Consider the following 25,345-nt stretch of genomic DNA (forward strand, 5'->3'; position numbering starts at 1 on the left):
ATATTGTTCTGGCAGATGGAATCAAAGCAAAGCATTTTTTGAGAAAGAGCAGAAGTTCCAGAAAATACCCTCAACTAAAGTCCATAGAAAATAACCATTTTTAGTTAAAGCTGAAGTACACATAGGTAAAGTTTACCTTAAAGATCAGTGTGATTTTTACTTGTAGAACCTTAATAGCTTAATTCAAGATTCTTCTGAGTACATGTCAGATAAGACAATTTTTTGGAGTAAAGAAATTAATATTTAAACAACATTTTTTAAAGATAATTGTAATTGTGGATGTCATTATTTATCCATATATCTGAATGCACATTCTAGTTACGTGACTATCAGACAAATCTGCAAGTGTAACATATTCTAAAAATTGGGTTTTTTCTTAAGCTGTACTTCACTATGATTCTGTATGACAAAGTAATTGTCATGTGTACTTCAGTATAGTATAAGGCATTGCCTGAAAGACTCTGCCTATCTCCTTCAAGTTTCTGGAAGAAAATTCAGAAGAGTTGATCATGTATGTCAATTTACATGCATCTCTAAAATGGGAAGGGGATGTATGAAATTGGAAATTCACTTAGTTTGTAACATACTCTTCGTGATAACTGCAAAGCTAAATGTGAGAGCCTTATTTAAGGCAGAAGGACATCAAGCGTTTGTGGACTTGACTTCAAATCCTTCTAATGGATCTATAGTGTTCATATAAAGTCTGTTTTAGAGGTAGATCAGAATATATTTCTTTCTCAGAGTGAGTGAGTCACAGTCAAACTTTCCTGTGGCTGCTCTGCTCAAAAGTAGCGGTTAAGTCTTCGTCTGCCCTATCATATTTTTTGGCCAGTCCTGGTTTTGTGGTTTTAAAATTGCTCTGAGCCAGTTTAAGCCTGTGATTAGATGTTTGCTGTGGAAACTACTGTACCTCAAAATGTCCCTCCTTCCAATTCCTTGTTGCCACTTTTTCTGATAGAGATTACCCACCAGAAAGCTGGTAGAACAGCTAAAGGGAATGCTTCTTGCCCATTTCATTGCAAAATACATTTCATGCTTCACTCCTCTGGGCTTGAGGTAGTACAGAAAGTCTGGATGCAGAGGATGCAAATCCAACTGCAGTGTTGATTTGAGTTTGCTGATTTGAATTTAGAAACTTGAGGGGCTGTACAAAGCTTTCCTTTAAAACTAAAACATTAAAAGAATAGTTTTGTGATCATTGTTTTTCATCTGATAATGCTGAGAAATACATAGTGAGGAATACTTGGAGGTAGGTACTATTAAAGTTCAAAATAAAAATGTGATTCCTACAGACATATTCCTACATTCCTATCCTATGAGAAATAATTTTGAACATTCTGATGTGATCTAAGACTAATATTTTAGACTAGTAAGACTGGATTGCAATTTCTTTCTTTAACCTATTCTAAAATGAGATTCCTAGCAATGCTGAGAAGTCACCTTCTTGTAGGATTGCATATACAAACACTTAAAACATAACTTATTTTTACTACATTTAACTAGAATTCTTCCAGATAGATGAACTCTTGTGTGTTCTGCTTGCTTTCCCCTGCCCTCCAACACCCACCTTTAATGCTGCTGTGTTCTAGGGAATCTGTCAAAAAGGCAATGAGAATGACAGAACTGCACTGTCTTTTATACCTTCTCTGCACTCAGAAGGATGCCCATCTGTCTACATCAATCTAGGCAGTACAGGGAAAAAAATGGGGAGATTGAGAGGCACAGCAGCTGAGTAAAGCTGCAGTTTAGTGGTACTCATGGTGGATTATATACAAATTGTCATGCCTTTTAGAATTCTAATCAGTGTGCATTTATAAAACTATTTCTCTTTACTTATCTAACAGGGTGCCTGGGGCTTTTTTATTATTAAAATCTGATAAGTTAGCAATGTTATGGTAACTTCTGAGACACTGGTGTTACCAGAGGCAACAGGATTTTTATATTGGAACTTTTAAGACTGTAGTAGTCTTGAAACACTAGGAGATCTCTTGCTGTCAGAAGATACTACAACTATGATGCTAATGTGTCCATTTAACTCTGGCATTTCAGTATTTGACTTTTTATAATGCTCTAAAGCTATGGTTTTATGGTGCTGAAGAGTGAACATTAATTAAAGTTGATGCTCTTGGTGAACACTTTTAAAAACATATTTAACGCACAAGCTTGTTCTGTAGAACTGAAAGTATGTTTACGGTTTTAGTGTACTGATTTCTGCAGTCTTAAAATCTCCTAATGCATACATGCATAACGTTAATGTAGGTGAATGAATTCTCACTTAAGTTTCTATAATGTTTTTTGTGCAAAAAAAAATACTTGACACCTGTAGGAACAGTACTTCTTGATACCTTAGAAGAAACTGTTTTCTTTCTTTCTCAGTCTTCCACCTGTCAAGTGCTCAATTTACATGAAATACTAGTAACAGCTTAATGGTATGATGTGTGAAGCACTTCAGAAATAAATTTCAAATGCCTTTAATTTGCTCTAAGGAGGTAACTTCGGGCAAAGGAAGAAAACCAAACAAAAACCCACAACCCAAAATATGAACCAAAAAACATTACCAAGACCTGCATCAAAAATGAGAACTGGAAACTCTTCGGGAAAGGCTCTGCCTTTCACTGTTCACAGTGCAGGTGCTGATTTGAGTTATGCCGAGGTGAGGACAGGCTATTCCATTCAAAACTTGGTGGTAGAATTTGGGCTTGAGCAGCTTTTAGGTTGTCCAAAATAGTGTGGAGTTTCTGTAGTTCTCTTGTATCTGAATTCAGTCTTTAATTCAGTACTCTTGCTTCCTTTTTGTACCATGTTGATTTTAAATAGTCTAATTCCTAGTCAGAGAGAGAAAAGAGAGAAAAGAAAAAAATGAAAATGCCAGTATTTGAATTTTACAAAAGATCGGCCATTGCTGCTGTGATGAGGATGAAACATTAAAGCCTTGCTTTGCACTGAAAGATATATTAACTCATAAGTTAACATTTCCATATGAAATGAAGCTGATATTTAAATGCTGATTTTAATTCCTTCTTACTATAAAATAATATTCATTTTAGTTTAAGTCATTCATTGGGATATTTTAGCAACTGAAGAAGTAGTAGCTTAGGCAATTAAGCAAAACTTAGGCAGTTAACACTCTTAATGGTGTCTTTATCTGATACAAAGTTTAACAGTGTATGTTTTCACTGTTACTATTTTCTGACTGAAGAAATCAGTTGGTGTTTCTGAGTAATGCCTTTAGGGAAAGAAGAGTCCTTCAACAGGGACCACCTTTGTAAATATGGTATGGGGAAATTAATATCTATGTCTTAAACTCCTTCCAGATTTGTAAATATATTTTTATTAGGGTGTCCCGTCCCCCCCCCAAGTTATTTGTAACATACTATGTGATAAATATGGGAGTCCAGTTGCCCAGCAGTATCATAGAATACTATAGGACAAAAAACCAACTTGACAAAGGATTATATTATAATAAGGTTAAAAATGTGAGGTTTGTGTGTACTGATGCAGACATTATAATAGGTACTGTGCTTAACTTTGCAGTCCTTGTGGTTGATTAGCCCTGGCTGAAAGCCAAACTGAGCACATGCGTACGCGCACACACACACGTCCTGCAGAAGCCACCCCACAGCCTCACAACCAGCACCTGTGCACCCCATACAATGCTCTCCATAGTAATGTTGGGAGACAATCAGTTAGAAGGTGAGCAACTTCTACACTATCTGGTTAGAGGTAACTATGTGGGTGATAATGTTCTAATTAGTTCAGTCAGACTTCTTTTGAAGTCACAAGCCATCTGTTTCTGCATAACTATTGGAGTTTTATTTAATACTCACCCACACAGGGTGGATTCAGTAATGGGCAGGTGAATGAGATCATTAGTCTGAACAAAATGACTAAGATTCTGCCTAACTTTTTGCATGGTTTCATAGCTTTCATTCATTGTTAGCAATGGGTACTAATTTGTCAAAATGCAGTGGGTATTAAGTTAAATCAATATTAACAGCCATTGGTTTTGTCATGTAAATGTTCACTAATACAGTGGTCAGTACTGAGTGAGCAAATGGTGATCTGTAGTACTGCTATAAAAGAATAAAATATTTTTTTCAGAATTCTGGGTTGATGCATATTTGAGATACCAATGTTGCCTAGATCAGGGGTCCTCAAACTGCAGCCCGCGGGCTGGATATGGCCCCCCAGGGCCCTCAGTCTTGCCCGCGGTATTTACAGACCCCCCTGCTGGGGGTTGGGGGGGAAGCCAAGCAGCCGCAGATGACTGCCTGCCACTGCATCCGCACGCCGGCCCCCTGGTTAAAAAGTTTGAGGACCCCTGGCCTAGAAGATCAAGAGCATGACTGATAAACATTGAAGAACCAAGGCTGAGTACAGTAAGGAAGATGAATATTAATCAGTAGTAAAATAAATGTATTTTTGTCTTATTTCAGCAGAACCGGCCCTCCATCCTCTCCTACAGGAGGAGAGAAAGAGGAAAACCCTGCTCTGCTAGCTGAGAATTGTTTCAGGGAGCTACTAGGACGAGCAACGTATGGAAATATGAATAATGCTGTCAGACCAGTTTTCGCGTAAGTTGAAAATTCATGGAAAGGTCTTATCTTAAGGGAATTATATATTTTTTTATTTCATTCTCCAGCTATCTTGCATTAAATTCCTTGCTCTTTACAACCCAAAGGATTCCATTCATGTTTCTTCAAAAAATTGCATCTCTTTTAATCTCACCTCTTTGTTGCCTTTCTGTTAACTTGAAGATAGTTATTGAGAAATGTGTTCCGTTTTATTGGGGTTTAGAAGTGTAATATAATGATTTGCATGGGTTGTTGCCTCAGCTAGCCTTTCTTTTGAGCGTGAAACTGTTTATTCAAGATATTAATGTCCCATAGATGACTGTTGCAGTCAGTAGAGACAAGCTAAATAAAATGCAAGTAGCACAAATGAATACTCTGCCCAGATTAATACATAAAGTTAAGAATTCTATTTTCTTGCAGTTTTCTTCCAAGACCCGTTTTGGTATTCTGTGAGGAATATCTTTTTACAGCTCATTTATTAGTGAATGGCAGGTGTGCACACAGTGTGCACATTATGTACAAATGTATGCAGTACAAATTATAGCTGGTGTATAAACAACCATGAGCAGCATTTTTCAGTTCTCTGCATTGCCCCACTTGCTTCCTTAAAAAAATGTGATGTGAAAAAAGCTACAAGCATTGAGATAACTTAAATATGCTTCTTTCACCTCTGCTATTGTCTAGAAATTAGGCATGTTTTCAGGAGAAATCTTTGCAGGAAGCTTTAGACTTGGTAATACTACTTTTAAACCCGGGCTTTTGCTGTTGATGAGGAGAGCTGCTTGCTCCTTATTGTAGATTTTCAAGATACCCACCGGCTATGGGAATCTTGGTTTAGATGGCCTCATGCTTCCCACAAAGACTTAAGTATTCTATTCATACACTGAAAGACACTCAAGTTACCAAAAGCCATTTTCAAGTTACCACTGTGAAGTAAGAACAAAAATGCAAAAATAAGGTGGGGTAGATACTGAGGGCAGAAAATACTGTAGCCCCTTGTTTTTTCACCCAAAACCATTAAATACAAAGAGTTGTGCTATTATGTTACTTTCCAAGTATACCTATTATACAGATCTGATAGGAGTTTAACTGTTGCAAAGTTGAGTGTTTTACTTAAAAAAAAAAATATTCCTCCAAAATACCTGCCACTAGAGTGAATGTTTAGGTACTAAACAGTCTGTATGGACTATCTGGAACTATTGCAGTGCTTCCTTACTGCTTTTCAGTTCCTTTTATAGGCTTATCTCAAAACTTCATCAGCATATGCAGTTACTTCAGTGTTTTGAATGATTTCAGTATCAGGGAAATTTTCCGCAAATAATTCCAGATTCTCTAGATTAGAATTAGTGCTTGGTTTGGGATTTGAGGTGGTGTCACACCTGCCTGTGGTAGAGCCAAAGCTTTATGTATTCGAAGTGTTATTTCCAGCCTAGTTTCTTTTCTTGGTTGCTATGATCATAAGGAACCACTTGAGCCTTTGGGCATCCCAGTGGTGCCACATGCTGCATTTGTGAGCTGAAGTCATTAGATAATGACCAGTTGCTCAGAATATACCATCTCTTCTATGAATAGAGAGTCTTTGTGGTCACCTTTTTTGTGTTCCTTTTTGAGGAAGAATTGCCAGATAAATTTATCTTTTTATAAAGAACTACTGGAAATGTTTAATATTTCTGAAGAACAAGAGATGCGGAAAATGCAATTTCCAAACTGATTTTCCTGAGCAAAAAGTGAGTGCTCGCTCTAATCAGCCTCACTTTGTGAATGGGCAGAACTGACAGAAAGTTTGAGACAGTGAATCTATTGCACTTTATCTGATTGAAAAACCTGACTTAGTTTATGTATACTTGATTAGAAAAGAGGATCTCCTAACATTATTCAACAATTTCACAACTTTTAAGCAAGCTCTGGAAGTAAAGATAAGGCCGCTTATTACAGTGCTAACACTGAAGATGCAGGTTCAGTTCCCCACTTGAAGGCTTAGTTCATATGGCATTGGTGTATCGGTCAACACTGTATCACTCCTTTGCAAAATTGAGAGAATAGTGCTTCTTGGATCATGAGGCCAAGTACGTTCACTGATTGAGGGATTTAACTATAATGATGGTAGTTGAAATCTAAAGTTGGTCTTCTGATGTGGGTTTGGATTGACCTTAATTCTCCTAGTCTTTGGCAGAAAGTCTCCATGGTTTTAAGTGTCGACATGTAGCAGGTAGAAACTCTCAAATTCTCATTTTTAATGAAAACTGACAGATCAATCTGGAAAAGTGCTTAATGAAAGTAAAAAAAAATTCATAGCATATATTAATATAAATTTTTTTATTTCATGTCAGCAGTCACAAGCTATTCAGATTTCTTAGCATGAGTTTTCAGTGGTGAATAGATCAGGCAAGTCCAGAGGGATACAGGAGTCTAGTGTATATAAACAACTTCCCAGGTATAACAAGTTACGCCTTATTCATCTTGCTATATTTCCATTCTTGTGAGTTATTACGTCATCTGTGCAAGTGTTTTGATTATCAAAAGACTGGTGTATTGATTTGATTATCAAAAGACTGGTATATTGTATACTTTTGATTATCAAAAGACATGTATCAGCAAACATGATACATGAGAAGATTTTATATTCCCATATATGTTTTGTTTCTGCTTTCCAATCATCAGTATCAATTTATCATTTTGTACTGTAAAGGATTGCTTGCATGTGTGACAATGTGAGCGAATCCAGGGACCGTTAGTGGCTCTCGCTCCATAAAGTAGTAATTTGCACCATTGGTTCTGCTGTTCCTTTTAATTTGAGAAACCTAATTGTGCACATTTGCTATGTATATACAGCAGATCTTAATGAAAGGCAGAGTTTGGCATTTATTAATCCAGCAATAGAATGTTTTGCAATCTTACTTAGATATTCTTTATTAAAAGAAATATAATTGGAAAAAACAACAGGCAAGTTGTGACTTTATTTTAAAGAAACTAAATGTGCCATGGTGAAAATACCATTTACAGTCTTTTACAAAAACAAAACTACATTGAATACACTGCCTGCATTATGACAAGTAAAATATATCACCTACAGTAATCTAATACTCCTTTTCTTAGGAGGAAAGTACCGGTGTGCAAAGTATGCTGCCCATGGAGCTATTACACAAAACATTAACCTAGGCTGTCATCTTCCCCCTGCTGTCTTCCCATCAGTTCAGCTACCAGAAGCAGCTAATACCTAGCCTTTCTGGAAAAAGAAAACTATGTCTTGTTTTTAGAGGAAAGGTTTTTTGAAAAAATCCTGATATGTGATTGTTGACCATAATCTGCCTAAATGGATCTTTGGGGCAGATAAAGAGGAACTGTCAAGGGTAACAGAGAACACATGCTACTCTGACAGATTAAAGGATCAGTTCTAATCGGGAGAAGATAGTGGAGAGCATGATTTTTTTTGTATTTGATGAGACAAAAAGAAAATAAGTTAGCTAAAATAAGCTATCATGTACAAGAAATGATGGACTGTGCTGGAATGATATTAGGGAGAAAGAAGACATGAATAAATAAATCATGAACTGATAAGCCTTGAAAGATTTATAGAGGTAATTTTGTCTGTCTTTCTACCTGAAGGCAGGATTAAATATACCTGTGTGTTTGGAATGTGGACAAGAAAGGCAGCTATCCTCAACAGGTAGTCCAGTTTGATATTTAGTAGTGTAAATTTGCTGTTATCTTGGCAGAAAAACACCTTTAAATTTCCTGAAATTCTTTCCTGTAGGGATTTCTATTGGAGTATGTAAGTGTCAAAATTTTAAGCTCTGCAATAGGCTGCATCATAATTCAGGGCACAGGAGAGGGTAGCTTTATGCCAGCTGGTTTAATCAATCTTGAAGGAGACCTGTGTACTCAGCTAGGTCACTAGGCTGGTAGCAGCTGGCCAGTGAGTTAATTGAGACCTCCAGGTTCTAGGCAAAGTAGGTTAAAGCATCCAGTCAGTCCTCCTGTGTTCAGAGTACTGACTTTTCACTTGTGTGTTTTCAAGTTTGTTATTTAAAGCATCTTTATATGTTTACTACGTTCTTTGAGAAAGGGCAGGCCAGTAGCGATTCTGTAGCTGAGGTACGTATTTGGATACTATCTAAATTCAGTTTCTGTAAGATTTTTTTTGTGGGGTTTGGGGTGATTTTTTTGTTGTTTGATGGTGGGTTTCTGTGTGGGTTTTGGTTTTTGTTCTTTTTAACCTAAGTCATACCAATTAAAAGGCATTCAAAATGACGTTTTTCAATCTTAGAGATTTAAAAATGCATTTATTTTTGTCATGCTTTTCCAGGTACTCGGATCTCCTTTGTGGAAAATTTTGTGTGCCCTGTTCATGGCATTCAGCATAGTGCTTAAGCCAAATTTATTGTCTTTGCTTGAAACTGACAGTTTTTCATCCATGGTTCCTATCCCATTTAAGGAGAAATTGATGCATGCATTCTTCTGATTCTGTTTTGATATTTCTTACAGAGAGTGTTGAAATGCTTCAGAGTGATAAAGGGTTATATACACAAAGAGTAGCTCTTTTTTGTTTTCCATATATATTATTCATTAAACTACTGTCAAAATGAAGATACTCCTTAGAGTCTCTATTCTGAATGTAACATTCAGCCATAATTATTTTGGAGCTCCTGATTCAAAACAAGTCATTTATCTTATTTAGAGTGGAAGTTTGGCAAGGTATTTCAACCATCCTCTTCAGTATATCTTTTTCATCTAAATAAGTATATAATGTCACAGCCATTTTTATGTATGCACTTTGTATGGAAACGGTATATTCTTAACTGTGTATCTTTGATTTGACTAGGTTCCTTAAATTCTGGAACTAGAAGGTCAGGACTTTCTGTTCCAGCCAAATGTTTTGAGATCACATCCTAAACCTTGGAAACAAAGGCTTTGCTAAAGTTCTGATTTTCTTACCTAGTTAGTAAGTCATTGTTTGGAAGCTTTCTGTAAGGAAATAATCCCTTTGAGGTGAATTTTGAGTATAAGATGCCGTTTATTGGATCTGTGGAATGTCATTATTTGAGTTCCCTTAATTTTTGGTTACAGGCATTTAGACCATCACAGACTATGGGATCCCAATGAATTTGCTGTTTCCTGCTTCAAAATAATCATGTATTCTATACAGGTAGGATTTTCTCCAGTTTTTTTTTTTTCCTCACATAAAATGTTTCAAGCACTTGAGAGGGGTCTAAGTGCTTACCTGCCATGGCAGTAATAGACAGATGAAGTCAAAGAATCCAAACTCCTTAGCCTTATCCTTTAAGCTTTTCAAATAATAACCTAATCGTGGTTTGTGTTATCTGATTTACTTTTCATTACTATACATTTGTATGAGGGGAAAAAAGATACTAAGGTATTCTCAGTGGAAGGTAGTGGCAGAGTTCCTCCAGCAAGCTCCAGAACAAGGAGCAGGATAGCCCTACTGATCTGACATTGTGCTACTTAGAGAGAGATCTATTAAGTTCGTAATTTCTCGATGCCAATACAGCTGTACTGCTTTTACAACCCAAGAAACCAACTTCACGTGGAACTGTGTTGTGCTAATTGGTTTTTACTAGTGAGCAACCTCTGTTGTAAACATGGTCAAAGTCTGGTTCTTGGATTGCGTCAAGAACAGACACCCAAAAGATAAAGTCTTAAAATTCCAGGTTTGTGGAAGAAAGGTGAGTTTTCTCAGCATTTATATCAATGGCGCTTTTTTGTAAGACCAACTAAACTCCTTGAACTGCAGTTAGCTGAATGAAGTACCACTTCATGCTTCCTCTGTTCTTGTATATGTTCCTGGATATTTTAATACTGTGAGCTTTTGTATATGGGGCTGGATGGACCCGGTTGGCTTCATCTGTCATGGTGGTTTTTTAGAAATCTTTATCTAATAATGAATTGATTGAAATTTACATTAAATTATAAGTAAGAATGTTGCAGAATAGGAACATGGTAATGACTGACACTTCATGGTGTAAGAATTTATTCTTGTTAAAGTCACAGATTAAGCTTTTCTTCCTGTTTCTTTTTGTTCTTTTTTTAATAGGCACAATATTCCCATCATGTAATACAAGAAATTCTTGGGCACCTTGATGTTCGCAAAAGGGACTCGCCACGAGTTCGTGCTGGCATTATTCAGGTTCTTTTGGAAGCAGTTGCAATAGCAGCTAAAGGATCAATAGGTAAGTCATCTTAAATAAAAGGCATCAAGTCAAAGAATAGATCTGAAGAGTGGTGCTCAGTTTTGCCTTGTTTTCAGACTGAATGAAAGCATATATTTTGAGAAGATTTTATTTATTAGTTTTTTCTCCTCTGTGCTGATAAAACACTTGAAATCTTACTTGGTTTACAATTATTCAAATTTACTTACTTGGCCATTTGACTGTTTTATAGTTCTTTACATTGAAAAAAATAGTAGATGTGCTTTTTACAGCCTTGTAGAAGGCAGGAGTTCCTGTTTGGTAGGAAGTCACAAAGCCTTAGAACCTTGTGTGACTCTACAAACAAGAGCACTCTTGCTTTGTGGTACAGCTACTGTGAGATGAGTGGTAATATGGAAGTTAAGATATAATAGAATGATCTTTGAGAAATTTTAGTTTAGTAACAGTGAAGCAGCTGAAATAAGGTGAATTATGTCATGTAGGGTAGCATGGTTCCTTGAAGTACAAGTAGTTATGAAGATGTGCTCTGCCGTTGTTTTCTTTTGGTCTGCTGCTGAAACTAATTGCGTTGCTTCATTAGTTTGAATCTGAACCTGTCCTTTCTCTTTATACAAAATCCACTTGCATACACAGACTTGTGAAGTCTTTTACTATGTTATTAAAAGAGCTCATTCATTGTTATAAATATATATATAACTAGATTTTAGTAGCAGGTTTTGAAATAACTGAAATTCAGGTGCAAATACCTGCAGTTTAACCCATTGTTGATGCTTAATTTCAGCGACCACTCATATTTTCTGTGCAAAACTTGCATGGCAGGTTGACTCTGGCCAACAGCTTTTGCTCATTCCCCTCTTCCACAGGACAGGGAGAAGGTAGAAGGAAGGTGAGAAGTCTCATGGATCAAGATAAAGACAATTTAATGTGTGGAGCAAAACCTGCATGCACAAGGAAAGCAAAGGAATTTATTCAGAACTTCCTGTTGACAGGCAGATGTTTAGCTGCTTCCTGGAAAGCAGGGCCTCAGCATGCATAAAGGTTATTTGGGAGGGCAAATGTCCTCCGCTTCTTCCTCCTTTCCTTGAGTTTTTATTGCTGAGCGTTACGTTATATCTTATGGAATAGTCCTTTGGTCAGTTTGGGTCAGCTGGCCCAGTCGGTGTCTCCTCCCAGTTTCTTGCACACCCCAGCCTAATCTGTAGGGACAGAGTGGGAAAAAGAAAAAGCCTTGACACTTGCTAGCACTGTTCAGCAACAGCCAAAACACTGGTGTGTTGTCAACACTGTTTTAGTCACAGATCCAAAGCACAGCACCACCCAGGCTGCTGGGAAGAAAGTTAACTCCATCCCAGCCAGACCCAGTACAACTCGATAGTATTGGATTACGCTTAACTGATTGCATTTCCTGATTCCAAATTAATTTCTAAAATATCAAGGTATAGGCACACTTCAAAAGTTTATCCCTTGAACATTGAATTTCACTTGTTCTTTTCAGCTTAATCTGATTTATTCTGAAAAGGGATTGAAAAGGTTAGTTTTCCTTTTCTTATGGCATCTTTCCCTTTGAGATGTGCAGTCCTTGTTATGTGTTGTTTCCAGGCCCAACAGTTCTGGAGGTTTTTAACACCTTGTTGAAGCACTTGCGCATCAGTGTCGACTTTGAGCTGGGTGACAGGCGTAGTTCAGCAGGCAGTGCCACTTTCAGCACAAGCTCCAAGGAGAGTGATGAGAGGATTGTTCAGAATGCTATTATTCAAACAATTGGTGAGTAATGATAGTAATATAGGCTCATTTAAAATTCCTCCCCTTCTCCTTCTTCCTTAATCAGATAGTATTAAAACAGCTTGAAGCAAAAAGGAATTATGGCAAATGTGGTATCTCTGCTTGTGCTTGCCTCTAAATAAATCTCAGACTCACTTTACTTGACTTCTGAAAGACTTCTTTTAATTGTTAACTGAGAAGACAGTCAAATAGCTTAATTAAAATTGAAAATGCTGGTGAACTTACAATAAATTTGTTGGTTAAATTATTATATGGCACTTGAAATACAGACATCATTCTGTACCTTCTAGTACAGAACTACTGTTAGTCCTTTTATGAAAATCATATTGCAATCATATGCAGTAGTATGTTTCAGTAGGTACTACTTCAAAATTTGTAGAAACCAATGTTAAACACAGTAGCAACAATGACACCTGATGGCCAGTTGTGCTACCACAACTTCAGTACTTCTAAGTATGATGCTGAAAATGAGCAACAACTTCTGTAAATTATTTCATTGAAATATCCTATCCCCTTTTTTCAAATTTTCTCTTTATGGTAGTGATAAATACAGTGCATTTATGAAGTGTATTCCTCTACTTACAGAACAAGGGGGAATGTAACTTAAATGTTGTTCACTAATGTATCTGTACCATTGCTTATGGCTTAAAGTTTTCTAAAGAAGTAGCAAATACGTAGTAGATTATTTCTCAGCATGACAATAAAACTCCCAAGTTAAGATGTTAAACAACTGCCCCCCCCCCAAAAAAAAAAAAAAAAAATTACTCAAACCCCAGAACCCAACCTTTGAAAGTAAAGCTTCTATCAAAGTTACATTTTTGTACTATTGCATAGCAATAGAATGGAATATCGCAAGTTGGAAGGGACTCATAATGATCAAGTCCCAGCTCCCTACTCCTCACAGCACTACCTAAAACTAAACCATATGACTAAAAGCATCACTCAGACACTCTTTAAACTCTTGAAAGGCTTGGTGCTTGACCACTTCCCTGGGGAGACTGTTCCAGAGACTGACCAACCTCTCAACGAAGAACCTTTTCCTAATGTCCAATCTGAACTTCCCATGATGCAGCTTCATTCTATTTCCTCATGTCCTGTTGCTGGTCACCAAAAAGAGGAGATCAGCACCTCCTCCTCCATTGCCCCCTTTGAGGAAGTTGTAGACTGCCACGAGGTCACCCCTCAGCCTTCTGTTCTCCAGGCTGGACAAACCAAGTGACCTCAGGTGCTCCTCAGAAGTCTTGTACTTGAGGCCTTTAACCATCTTGTTTGCCCTCCTGTAGACATGCTCTAATAGTTTGTCCCTCTTATATTGAGGCATCTAAAACTGCACACCGTACTTGAGGGGGGGGGGCTGCACCAGTGCAGTGTAGAGTGGGACAGTCACCTCCCTTGACCAGCTCACTGTGCTGTGCTTCATGCACCCCAGGATACAGTTTACCCTTTTGGCTGCCGGGGCGCGCTGTTGACTCGTATTCAACTTGCCATCAACTCAAACCCCCAGATCTCTTCCCACAGGGCTGATTTCAAGCCCCTTGTCCCCCAGTTTGTATGCAGAACCAGGATTACCGCATCCTAGATGAGAATCCAGCACTTGCTCTTACTAAATTTCATACGGTTGCCCAGCTCTGTAGTCAATGCAGATCTCTCTGTAAGGCCTCTCTACCCTCAAGGGAGTCCACAGCTCCTCCTAGTTCAAGTATTGTCAACAAATGTACTTAATGTATGTTAGGTTCCTGTGTCCAGGTCATTTATAAAAACATTGAAGAGCACTGGCCCTAAAACTGAGCCCTGGGAAACACCACTGGTGACCGGCGCCAGCCTGATGTAACCAATTTACCAAAAGTTTTTGAGACTGACTCCTCTGCCAGTTGCTCACTCAGTGTATTATGGACTTGTTTAGCTGTGTGCTGGACACTTTGTCCAGAAGGATACTGTGAGAGATAGTATCAAAAGCTTTGCTAAAATCCAAAACCACCACACCTACTGGCTTCTCTTGGTCAACTAGATGGGTGATCTTGTCGAAAAAGGAAATTGAGTTGGCTAAGTAGGACCTCCTACTTGTGAACCTTCACTGGCTATGACCAATGACTATGTTGTCTGACGTTTTTTTCATGAACTCCCGAAACAGCCTTCTCCGTAATCAGGCACTGAAGTGAGACCGACAGGCCTGTAATGACCAGGGTCTTCCTTCTTACCCTTCTTGAAAACTGGGACAACATTTGCCGGCTTTCAGTCCAGAGAGGTCCCTGGACTCCCAAGACCTTTGAAAAATAATGGAGAGAGGTCCTGCAATGACATTGGAACCTGAGCTAAATCCCATCGGGCCCCTGAGACTTAGGTTCATCCAGCTGGAGCAGCAAGTCTTAAACAAGTTCAGGGTCAGCTGGGGGTTTATCATCCCCCCCCAGTCATGGTCTTCCAGCACAGGACTCCAGGGGTCCCATCATCATCAGTGTTAGACAGAGGTGGAAAAGACATTAAACTTCTCTGGTTTGCCTATGACCTTACTTGTGAGGTGACCAACCTCATCAAGCAACAGACCAATGTTATCTCTGATCCTCCTTTTGCTGTTAACATATTTTAAAAAGCTGATTTTGTTGTCCTTAACAGTGCTGGCCAGCTTAAACTTAATTGAGCTTTGGCCACACAAATTTTCTCCCTACTGTGTCGAGCAGCTTCTCTGCTGTCTGAGTCTCCTGTCCTTGCTTCCAATATCCATACACTTTCCCTTTCCACCTAATTATAGAAGAAGATCCCTGCCTCAGCCAATCTGGTTTTCTGCCCTGCTTGCTTGACTTCCAACACTTTGGAATGGCTTGCTTTGCTTCTGCACTCTTAAGAGATGGCTCTTAAAAAGTGACCAGTATTCATGGACCCTAATACCTTCAAAAGCAGATACCCAGGGGACCTTACTAACTAGCTCCTTCAGCAGCCCAAAGGCTGCTGACCCCATGTTCAGGGTTGAAGTTTTGTCGGCAGTTTTTCTGCTATTGCCAATGATTTGAAACTCAGCTACTTCGTGGTGACTATGACGGAGACAGCCACCAATCACCTCTGTTTACAAACAACAGATCTAAAGAGGGTACCTTTCCCAGCCAGCTTCCTTAGTATCTGCACCAACTTACCTTCAACATGCTTCAGAAATTTTCTGGACCTGTTTTGTGTCCGCTGTACAGTATTGTCTGAGAAGTTAAAATCACCCATAAAGACAAGGGCAGTTGATCTACAGATATCCCCCAATTCCTTGTAGAACAATTTATTGTTCCTGTCATCCTGGCTTGGTGATCGATAGCAGTCTTCCGCAGCAACATCTACTTTATTTGCTTTCGCCTTCACCCTTACCCAGAGGCTCCCAACCGTGTCATCATCATCTGTGAGCACTATAGAATCCAGCTTCTCTCTTGTATACAGTGGCAGCCCCCCTCCTCACTTGCCCTGCCTATACCTCCTGAAGAGCCTATAACGGTCCATCGCAGCACACCAGGCATAGGACATCCCACCAAATTTTGTTTATGCCAACGATGATGTACCTCTGGGACTAGGCCAAAGCTTCTAGCTCCTCTTATTTATTCTTCATGCTGTGCACATTAGTACTTCCTGCTGCACCAGGCAGGAACTTGTCACCATGGCCCCCAGTTCCTTAAGTCACCGTGTTCTGCCGGTTGGAGAGAGGACAGGGAATCCTCCATAATGCATCCTGTGGGCTGACCGGCCTGTCCCAGGGAAGGTAGGGTGCCGTTCCAGTAGCCTCTCTCTCTCTCTCTCTCTCTCTCTTTCTCTCTTGCACGCTTCCAACACTCCTCAGCCTACTCGCCTCCCCTGGAGCTCTGTCACTAATCGGAGCAGTTCCCCTCCCCGGGCACATCTCCCACAGGAGCGCAGCCTGGCACATGGGTGGCTGCGCGTTCCCACCGCAGCTCTGTCTGGGTGGCTGCATCCGTCATGGTGGGTGCAGAGCTTAGAGGCTGTGGCTTTCTGCCGGGTGGATACCATTGCTCCCTGGTTGAGCTGGCAGAGCTACAGCACCCTCCTTGCATGCCAGCTGCCATGCTGCTCCTGGTCACTAGTGCTCCCCAGGGGCTTCTTTTATAGATAAAGGCGCTTGCCTGCTGTTGCTCCTGGCCCTGCCCAGATCTCCTCAGCTGCTGTGGCACCAACTGTAGGCTTCTGGTGAGTCTCTCCACTCCCCTAAGGTTCCCCCAGTTTTGGAAGGCCCTGTGCACTGTGCTGGAGTGTTCTGCTGCAACTGTGCTGGCACTAGAGCTGCTCAGCACGGTAGTCTCTTAAGTAAATATGTCTGAGATTCCTGTTTGCAGACCTGTAATATTTAATGATGACTTCAGAACAGACAAAAGTAACAACACTGTTTTTCTATTAGAAAAACTTCCAATGCCTCACTAGTTACAAGTTAACAGATGTCACATACTTAATTTTAAATTATATATTTAAAGGAAGATAAAATTAGAAAGTTTCAGGATTCAAAGAAGAAAGTGAGTGTCATGAAAAGACACTGTCAAGCCATTCAGCAGAAATGAACATACAATCATAGAGTTGTTTTGGTTGGAAAAGACCTTCAATGTCATAGAGTCTAGCACTGCCAAGGCTACCACTAAACCATGTCCCTAAGTGCCACAGCTACATGTCTTTTAAATACCCCCAGTGATGGTGACTCAACCACTTCCCTGGACAGCCTGTTCCAATGCTTGAAATGTGAGTATTACACCCTAAAACAAATCATGGGTTTATACTTCATCTATTTTGACCTTGTTAATACATTCCTTGTATTCATAAGGCTTTTCTTAGAAAGGGAAGGGCCCTATATCTCTTTCCTTCTGTAATTTCCTTCAACTTTTATTTAGGATTTTTTGGAAGCAATCTCCCAGATTACCAGAGATCAGAGATTATGATGTTCATTATGGGGAAAGTACCTGTTTTGGGGACAACTACGCAATCGCTGGATACCAGTCACCTTGGGTTTGTATATCCTACGTTTTTTAATTTCTAATTAAAAATTTAGATTTTAGAATGCTGATAAGAAGTGAAAAGCATTAGGAAAAGTGAAATTCAAATTCTCACTCATTAAGGTCTGTATTAAATACTGTGCAGAATAGAGATTTGCACAGTGTCAACAAATGAAAGCAGTTGCCAAACACATTACCAGTAGAAAATAGCAATTGGAATGCAGTTTATTTTTTTGCGCTACAACATTTCTTCTCTCCACATCTGTACAAACATTTCTAAAATTATCCACTTAATGGTGGTTAATTCCATAACTACTTATATGTGTATTTTGTGAGTGAGCGAAATTGAACTGTGACTACATTTCTTCAAGTAGGTGGATAATTTACTAATGCTTTTTGCGTTTTCTTAATTCTGTACAAGATGACTTCAGATTAAGAATTCAACCACAGAAATTCCAGTGAATTTGTTTTGGTTTAGATTTTCTGTCTGTTTAGAAATAGGAAAACGATATAGGTGGGCAGATTTCTGTAATAAACCCATAATGAAAAAGCAGCCATGCACCAAAGTAATATTTTTCCCTGTAACATGAATAATTATGATTAATGACTCATTTTTCTCAGTATGGGGAAAGTCAGTGGGAAGGTTGCAGCTATTCTTTGCAGGTATGCATGGATACTTTGTGCCACATATGTCCAATCACCTGCTATCTTCAATAGGAAGTCATTGTCATTCTCCTGGCTGCTTGGTAGCTTTTCATAGAGTATTGGGTCCCTGCACTACGGGACACTGTTCCATGGAAGACAGGAATCTGTCTGTGCCAGGCAGTTGTCACGTGTTAAAGTGGTATTTGAAAATACTAATCCCTTTGGATGTGGATTTATTTGGATTACCAGCTGGTGTAGGATTTTTTTGTTTGTTTTTTAACTATACAATTTTCCTTCGTGGGATTTTATGTAACCATGGGACTGAGTAGTATGTTAGTATGATGCGTGTATGTCATTCCAAATAAAGCAGGCTTTCTGACTGCTGATACAGTCTCGTTACCTGCCTGAAAATTTGGTCTCCGTTACACAAGACACATGAATGATACTGCCAACAGAATATAGCCAGGATTATAGCCCGTGAAGGTGGAAATTTCCACTGTTATATAAGGGATAACTTTTGTGAAGAGGCTTGCTCTTTCCTTATACTATTTGGTAGACAAAAGGGTTTGTACCTTTTTAACTTTCTTGAAAGAGTCTCTTTGAATGGGCCAATTTATTCCAAGTGCACTTTTATCTTGTAAGATCTTGCAAGAACAGTGCATATGTGACTATATACCAATAGGTATTTAACCTCTTTTTGTACTAGCAGATGGAAATGAGAACAGATGAAGAAAGGTTAAGTGGTGTTCTGTGTTCTTTCCTGTGATCTGAAAACTGAGGGTTCTTTCAGTTTTTCCTACTGATTTTGCAGATAACTTTTTCCTAGTCCCAAAGTTTTGGGGTCTGATTTAAACAAGAAGTGTTCTGGTTTCTTAAAAGACTCAAATTTAATTCAGAAGAAATGCTGAGCGCTGATGGTTGTGAAAATTAAGTCAAGCATGTAGCAGTTGAAGAGTTCAAGATACAAAGAGGTTTTGGAATGAAACACGAAGATTTAGATCAACTTCCCATATATCATTTACTGCATTTTTTAATTGTATGTGCCTTTGATTTTTAAGCCTTCCTTTAAATGTCTTGTTCAAAAACATTTAGTTATTGCACCTCGTTTAGAGAGATTTGCCCCATATTTGTGGTCGGCTAGCATCTCTTCCAAGACTGCTGTATTCCCTTGTCAAAAATGGAGGTGTTAGAATGATGTTTGAAGTAGAATAATATTTTGAAAATATGCAAAGAAACTAATTTTCAACTTTTTTCCAATTGTAGGGATTTGGGAACTAGGAGGATTCAAATCATGTTGCTGAGATCTCTACTTATGGTAAGCCTTCTGTGTTCAGTATACTACGTTATAAATGCTTCACTTTATGTATTTATACATATAAGTACAGTATTACAACTCTGCATTATGAAATTAAACGTACCTTCATATTACTTAGATCTGCAGTTCTACTGCGTAAAATTGTGACAGCGTTTTCCCAACTTAACATTACAAGCAGTTCAAGAAATATTTATTCATCTCTTAGAGCACTTTACCAGTTATAAAATGGATCTGCAGATCCAAAAGAACATCATCAAGAGGTTGAGTTGACTAGTTCTGCCAGCAATGCTGGCAACATTGAAGTGAAATCACTTTTGTCTCTTGACACCAGAAAACCTGTAATTAGTCAAAATGGGTAATATTTTAAAACTGTAGGAATGGATGCCTACTTCAAAGCCCTTAAAGCTTCAGGCACCATTGTTCTTTCCTTCCTAGTATTTCTCAAGTTTATTGTAAGGTATGGTTAAATATTCTATCACCAGGACATTTTTCAACTGTGAGCCTTCAAAGAGTTTTTCTGGAAATACATCCTGATGGTACAAATCAGAAGTCGGTAGTAAAGGAGGCCCTTGCCTGTAGAATTCTGGCCTATTTTGTTGCAGAAACCAAAAATTGTTTAGTGACTGAAGTAGGGGAAATAGCATGAAGAATGATTTCATGACTAAAGCAGAAGAGTGCCTTCCTGGAAAATGAATTTCTGTCCCTGCTCTGACATGAAATTGTTGTGTGGTGTTAGGCAAATCAGTTAAAACTGTTCTTTCTTTGTCAGAATATGGAATTCTATATTCTGGCTTGCAGAAGACCTGAGTATTGATAGTTGTAATTTAAGGAGAGAAAACACGTTAGAAGGGACCTCAGGGGGTCATTTTGCACATTGCCTTCATTAAAGGTAGACTCAGCTATGCATAAACTTTTCCTGACAATATTCATCTCACCAGTCTTAAAAATTTCCATTGAAGTTGGTAGGAATTGTTCTAATTATTCAGGGTGCTGCACAGTCTTAAATATGCTTTAAGGGATTCAAATTATGCATGTGGAATGAATTTAACATTTTTGATAGTGATTTTTGCTTTTGATCCTCTCAGAATATGGAAGTAAAAATCCCATTATGGCACAAAGATGTGAAGGTGAATGTTTTGATGCTTAATGAATTACTCGGACATTGATAAATATCATGGAAAAAATGTGGGAAGGGTTTGTGTTCAGAGCAAAGCTTTTGTTGTGGCATATAAGGCTTAGTCTACACACATAATAAAGAACTAGAAACTACTAAACCCTGCCTGTTCTGTGTACGGAATGGAGTATTGCACATCACATATTCTTTACAAAAGCATAATACTTCACAATATAATCAGCCTGTTGTCATGCATACACACAGGCAGACAATGTGGTATATGCAATTAAAATCTGGCACTTCATTAAAAGCATGCACTTCTATTTGCAATCTTACTGTTTGTAATATTAGTAATTTTTCATTTTCAAAATGATTGATTAAATACCTTCACGTATCCTCTGCCAGCTAGCTTCCTTTCAGCCTGTTGAGTTATGCTATAGGAATAGCAGTTGCTCACACGGTGTGGTTTAACCCCAGCAGGCAGTAAGGCACCATCCAGTCACTTGCTCACTCTTCCACGGTGGGATGGAGAAGAGAATTGAAAGGGTACAACTGAGAAAAGTGGGTTGAGATTAAAACAGATTAATAAGTGAAAAAGGGAAACAAGGCGGCGGCGGGGGGGGGGGGGGGGGGGAAAGAAAAAGAAAAATTAGTAGTAAATAAAACAAAATCAAACACAATGCCCACCCACACAACATAAAAAATGCCACCCACAACCCATTTGGTCACCACCAGCCAACTGATACCCAGCCAGTCCCTGGGCAACAGCAGCCCTTGCTGAGCACGATGTCATGTGATCTGGGATATCCTTTGGGTCTGTTGGGGTCAGCTGTCCTGGCTGTGTCCCCTCCCAACTTCTTGCTCACCCCCAGACCCTCAGCCTCCTTGCTTGTGGGGTGGAAGCAGAAAAGCCCTTGGCGCTGTGTAAGCACTGCTTGGCAATAAGGAAAACATCCCTGTGTTGTCAACACTGTTTCCAGCACAAGTCCGAAACACAGTCACATACCAGCTACTATGAGGAAGAGTAACACTGTCCCAGCAAAAAACAGCACAACACAGTTCACTTGTAAAAGCTGTAATGGTTTGAGATATGTATAATGAAGATATAATTATTATGCAAAGTCTTAGATAAAAATATGATTGCTTTTTTAATAATTAAATTTTGAATCATTTTGCTTTGTCATCCTCAACAGTTTATGCTTGTCAGTTTTTCTGAATTCTGTTTTGGTTTTGAGATTGTAAAATTCTGGTAACCTCCATTTAAGAGACAGTAAATTCTAAACATTTCTGACTGCTGTAAATTTTTAGCAAATTAATGTTTAAATTGTCAGAAGTTAACTTTTCCTTATGTACCTACAGAGCTTGCTTTAAATAAAGGTCATTGAATGAGGCAAGTCAAGGTAGTATTAGGTTAAAAAAAAAAAAAAAAAAAAGAAAAAAACCCACCATGGTAACAGATTTTTAAGAAAATTATGTTTGCTGCTTGCTTTTTTGCAATAAAGTAATATCCATGAATGTTCAAGTTGTACATAAAAGCCCTGATTTCTCTCTTTTTCTTCACATGAACATGCTTGGTACCATGTATGAGCAGCTCGGACCCTGAAATAGAAAAATTTCTTGGAATTATTACCATCTTCATTTTATGCCCTGCAACTTTTCATAGGTCATTTTTTGAAAGAATTTCAATTTGTTTTTTCTTTCGGGTGTGTTGGTAGAAGAAGGTTCCTGAGAAGTACCACTTTAAAACAGATGAGGGAGTTCATTTGAACATGAGTATAAAAGTCTTTCCAAATTCATAGTGAGTTTAGGAATTTTCAAAACTAATACAATACTAGAGTATGAATCCACCTTTCAGGTGCCAAAGCAAGCCCACTAAAAGATGAGTGACAGCTGCAAGTAATTCTTACAATGCAATAATGACACACACTAATTTTACTTCCAACAATGAACAGGTGACTTCAGGATACAAAGCAACGATGATAACTAATGCACTTCCTCCCCCATTTCTGGACCCATTATTGTCTCCTTCACTCATGGAAGACTCTGAGCTAAGGCAGCTGGTCTTGGAAATATTGCATAATCTCATTGATCGGCATGACAACAGAGCAAAGCTCAGAGGGATACGGTAGTTCTTTCTCTTTGCTTTGGCCTACTTGAAATTCTAATTTAATATCTGAATTGATAAGTACTGTTGGTTTTTAATTTTTTTTCCTCATTTGAAATGTTAATGTACTGTTCTGATAAATGCACAGTGCTCAGCATCATTTATTGATGGCAAGAGCTTTACAGGTAAGCCTCAGTGCATGATACCTTAAATGACCATTGCCAATATCGGCTAGTTTAACCGGAAGACAGAATATGGTATTTTATGTAGAGGAAAAAAAAAAAGCGATTGTCATAATTCTGTGTATGGTTCTCCTCCTTCAAATGAAATTTGAATGTCATTGTTAAACATTGATATAATTAAAATGGAAATTACTTCAAGATTTGGTTGAATAGTTCATGTATTTCACATCCTCTTCCGCAGCTACTTTTTGCTAAAACAACATTTTTGTTTCCTTTGTAGAATAATACCAGATGTTTCTGATCTAAAGATAAAACGAGACAAAATTTCAAGGCAAGACGTGAGCTTCATGAAAAAGGTAATAGGATGAAAAAGTGAACTTTCCTATCTGGAAAGAAGATACAGTAACTGTTAAATTAGTTTGAGTCAGTGGGGTTGTGGGGGAGACAGCCCTCCTGTTGAGTCACACAGTTTGGAAGGTATCCCATTGCTTTCTAAACTCCTTCTCAGAGAGTAGTCTAGGTGCGGCTAGATCATCCTAGTCTCAGACTGTCAACTGTTTTAAGTCAAAAGGTTTTATATGTGCAGCCACTCATCAGAGTCAATATTTGCCTGTCAGAGCCCAGTTTAAGGCCTTTCACTGAAACAGTTTCACAAAGTTGAAAAAAATTGATGCTTTCCTAAGGTGACAGATATGACAAGTTCAGCATTGCTGCTTATAAAAGCACTTCCTGCAAAAATCGAGCTGGAGTTAAGAGTTCAGCACTTCTGTTAACAGTATTGTCCCAGGTGACATCTGATGTAGTCAAAGGCACAAATCTCAGTAAAGAGACATCCCTTCTTGGTGAGGAGAGGTCCAGGCCCGTTGACCCTGACCCGGTAGTTTGAGTTCTTGTCCTTAAAAAAAAAGTCTACAGTGCCAGATTTTATACTCATGGTGAGATGGGACTAAGTCAGTTATTGTGTGCTGACTGGCCCTTAAGGAAGTATCAGTTCTGGAAGGTCAGCAGGGTGTGCTGGAGCAGGGAGGATTCTGTACAGACCGGCCTGTGGTACAGATTCACAGTTAGAGATGTGTGGGAGCCTTCCTGGCCTTCACTGAAGCAACAGCAGGCTGTGAGGCCCCCACCTCAGCCCGGGTGTCCCTCAGTTATTTGTTAGACCACATCCATTACCTATTTTATGGGATAGGCATGCTGCTGGAGTCAAGCTCCCAAATCCACTTCGGGCCAAATGCAGTTGGTCGTTGTTAGGTCGGGATGGGGGGGGGGAGCACAGTGCCACAATAACTGAATCAGTAGCTTTGCTTTTCTTCTATAACTCTGTGCAACAGGTTGCAAAGATCACTATCAAGCAATTTTAATTCAAATTAGAGTGACTTCACTGTTGAGGTGCCCTAGATTTGAGAGGTGGTTCCGTGGAATGAAATTTTCATTTATATCTTCAGTGAAAATTCTTGCATGTATGAAATTAGAACAGTGTATATCTAAACCATTATTTTGAAAAAAACTTCCCTATAGTTAGATCCCTATGCAGCATTTTATTTATGCTTGGTAGTAGTTTCTCGTTTGTATAGCTTTTATTTTGTTGTATTTTCAGATGAATTTTTATTTATAAATCTTTTTTTAAAAGCCTTTGTACAGGGACTTGTGTCTTACCTTTTAGGTAAAGATATTAAAGAAATTTAACTTTGAAGAAAAAAATGCATCTCCTTAAAAGTTTGTTTTTACAGGATATTATGCCAGTGGACTTCTGAGTATGTTTGGTTCTAAAGAAAAACAGGTGGTTTTTTTTTTTTTTTTTTTAGATGATGATAATATAGAGTGAAATTCTTTATAGTAAACACCTTATTTTCTTTGTGGGAAATATACATACAGTTATTTAGTGTGGTCTGTCATTCTTGACTGTGGTTTATGTGTGTAGATAGGTTTGTAAACAAAAAAATACAAATTACTGAAGTCACCTCTAAAGCAGGCTAGAACATATGTCACTGTTAGCTGAGAAAATATATTGACTTCTTCCAGCTATCCCATGCTACTTTGTTTCCTGTTAGCTGTGAAATAAAAAAAATTGTCTTCAGAGTGCTAACTTAATTTAATATTCTAATTATAAAACAGAATAATTGCACTTTAAGTTGTCCAGAGGCAAAAATACTACATATGTAATAACATGCAAACTAGAGTTGTGCAACTTTAAAGTAATATTGCAAGATAAATGTTCTTGCTAAATTACTACAGTTAATACTCCTTGTAGTAAATTTACACCTGTCTTGGTTAATACTAGAATTATGCAAACGTAAAGATTACTTCAACATTGGCAATTCTTGCATTTTGCCATCTTCTGGAAAGATACTGTGTGTTGAGAAGATCCATGTATTAATCTATTTTCATGTGCAAGTTTAATTCTTTATCAGTGGGATGAATAATTTCATTACTTTTATTTTCCAAATATGCCTTTATTTTCCAAATATGCCTTGTCTTTAAATAGCAAACTTTTACAA

At 38.3% G+C, this 25,345-nt stretch overlaps 1 protein-coding gene across 7 annotated transcripts in view; it reads left to right on the forward strand.

The window, feature by feature from the left end:
• The window catches only part of EFR3A (EFR3 homolog A), an 87,602-nt gene that overhangs the window by 43,009 nt on the left and 19,248 nt on the right, over positions 1–25,345 (forward strand). For 6 of the 7 annotated variants that reach the window (XM_040585998.1, XM_040585999.1, XM_040586000.1 and 3 more), the window contains 8 exons: positions 4,437–4,574; positions 9,642–9,720; positions 10,627–10,762; positions 12,341–12,505; positions 17,386–17,500; positions 19,396–19,447; positions 22,514–22,686; positions 23,128–23,203. In XM_040585998.1, coding sequence (XP_040441932.1) covers positions 4,437–4,574; positions 9,642–9,720; positions 10,627–10,762; positions 12,341–12,505; positions 17,386–17,500; positions 19,396–19,447; positions 22,514–22,686; positions 23,128–23,203 — 934 coding nt within the window. The remainder of the gene's footprint in view (positions 1–4,436; positions 4,575–9,641; positions 9,721–10,626; positions 10,763–12,340; positions 12,506–17,385; positions 17,501–19,395; positions 19,448–22,513; positions 22,687–23,127; positions 23,204–25,345) is intronic. The other variant, XM_040585996.1, reaches the window with a different exon arrangement.

The sequence above is a fragment of the Falco naumanni genome, chromosome 3 (assembly GCF_017639655.2).
Source record: "Falco naumanni isolate bFalNau1 chromosome 3, bFalNau1.pat, whole genome shotgun sequence".
In the NCBI taxonomy this organism is placed as follows: domain Eukaryota; kingdom Metazoa; phylum Chordata; class Aves; order Falconiformes; family Falconidae; genus Falco; species Falco naumanni.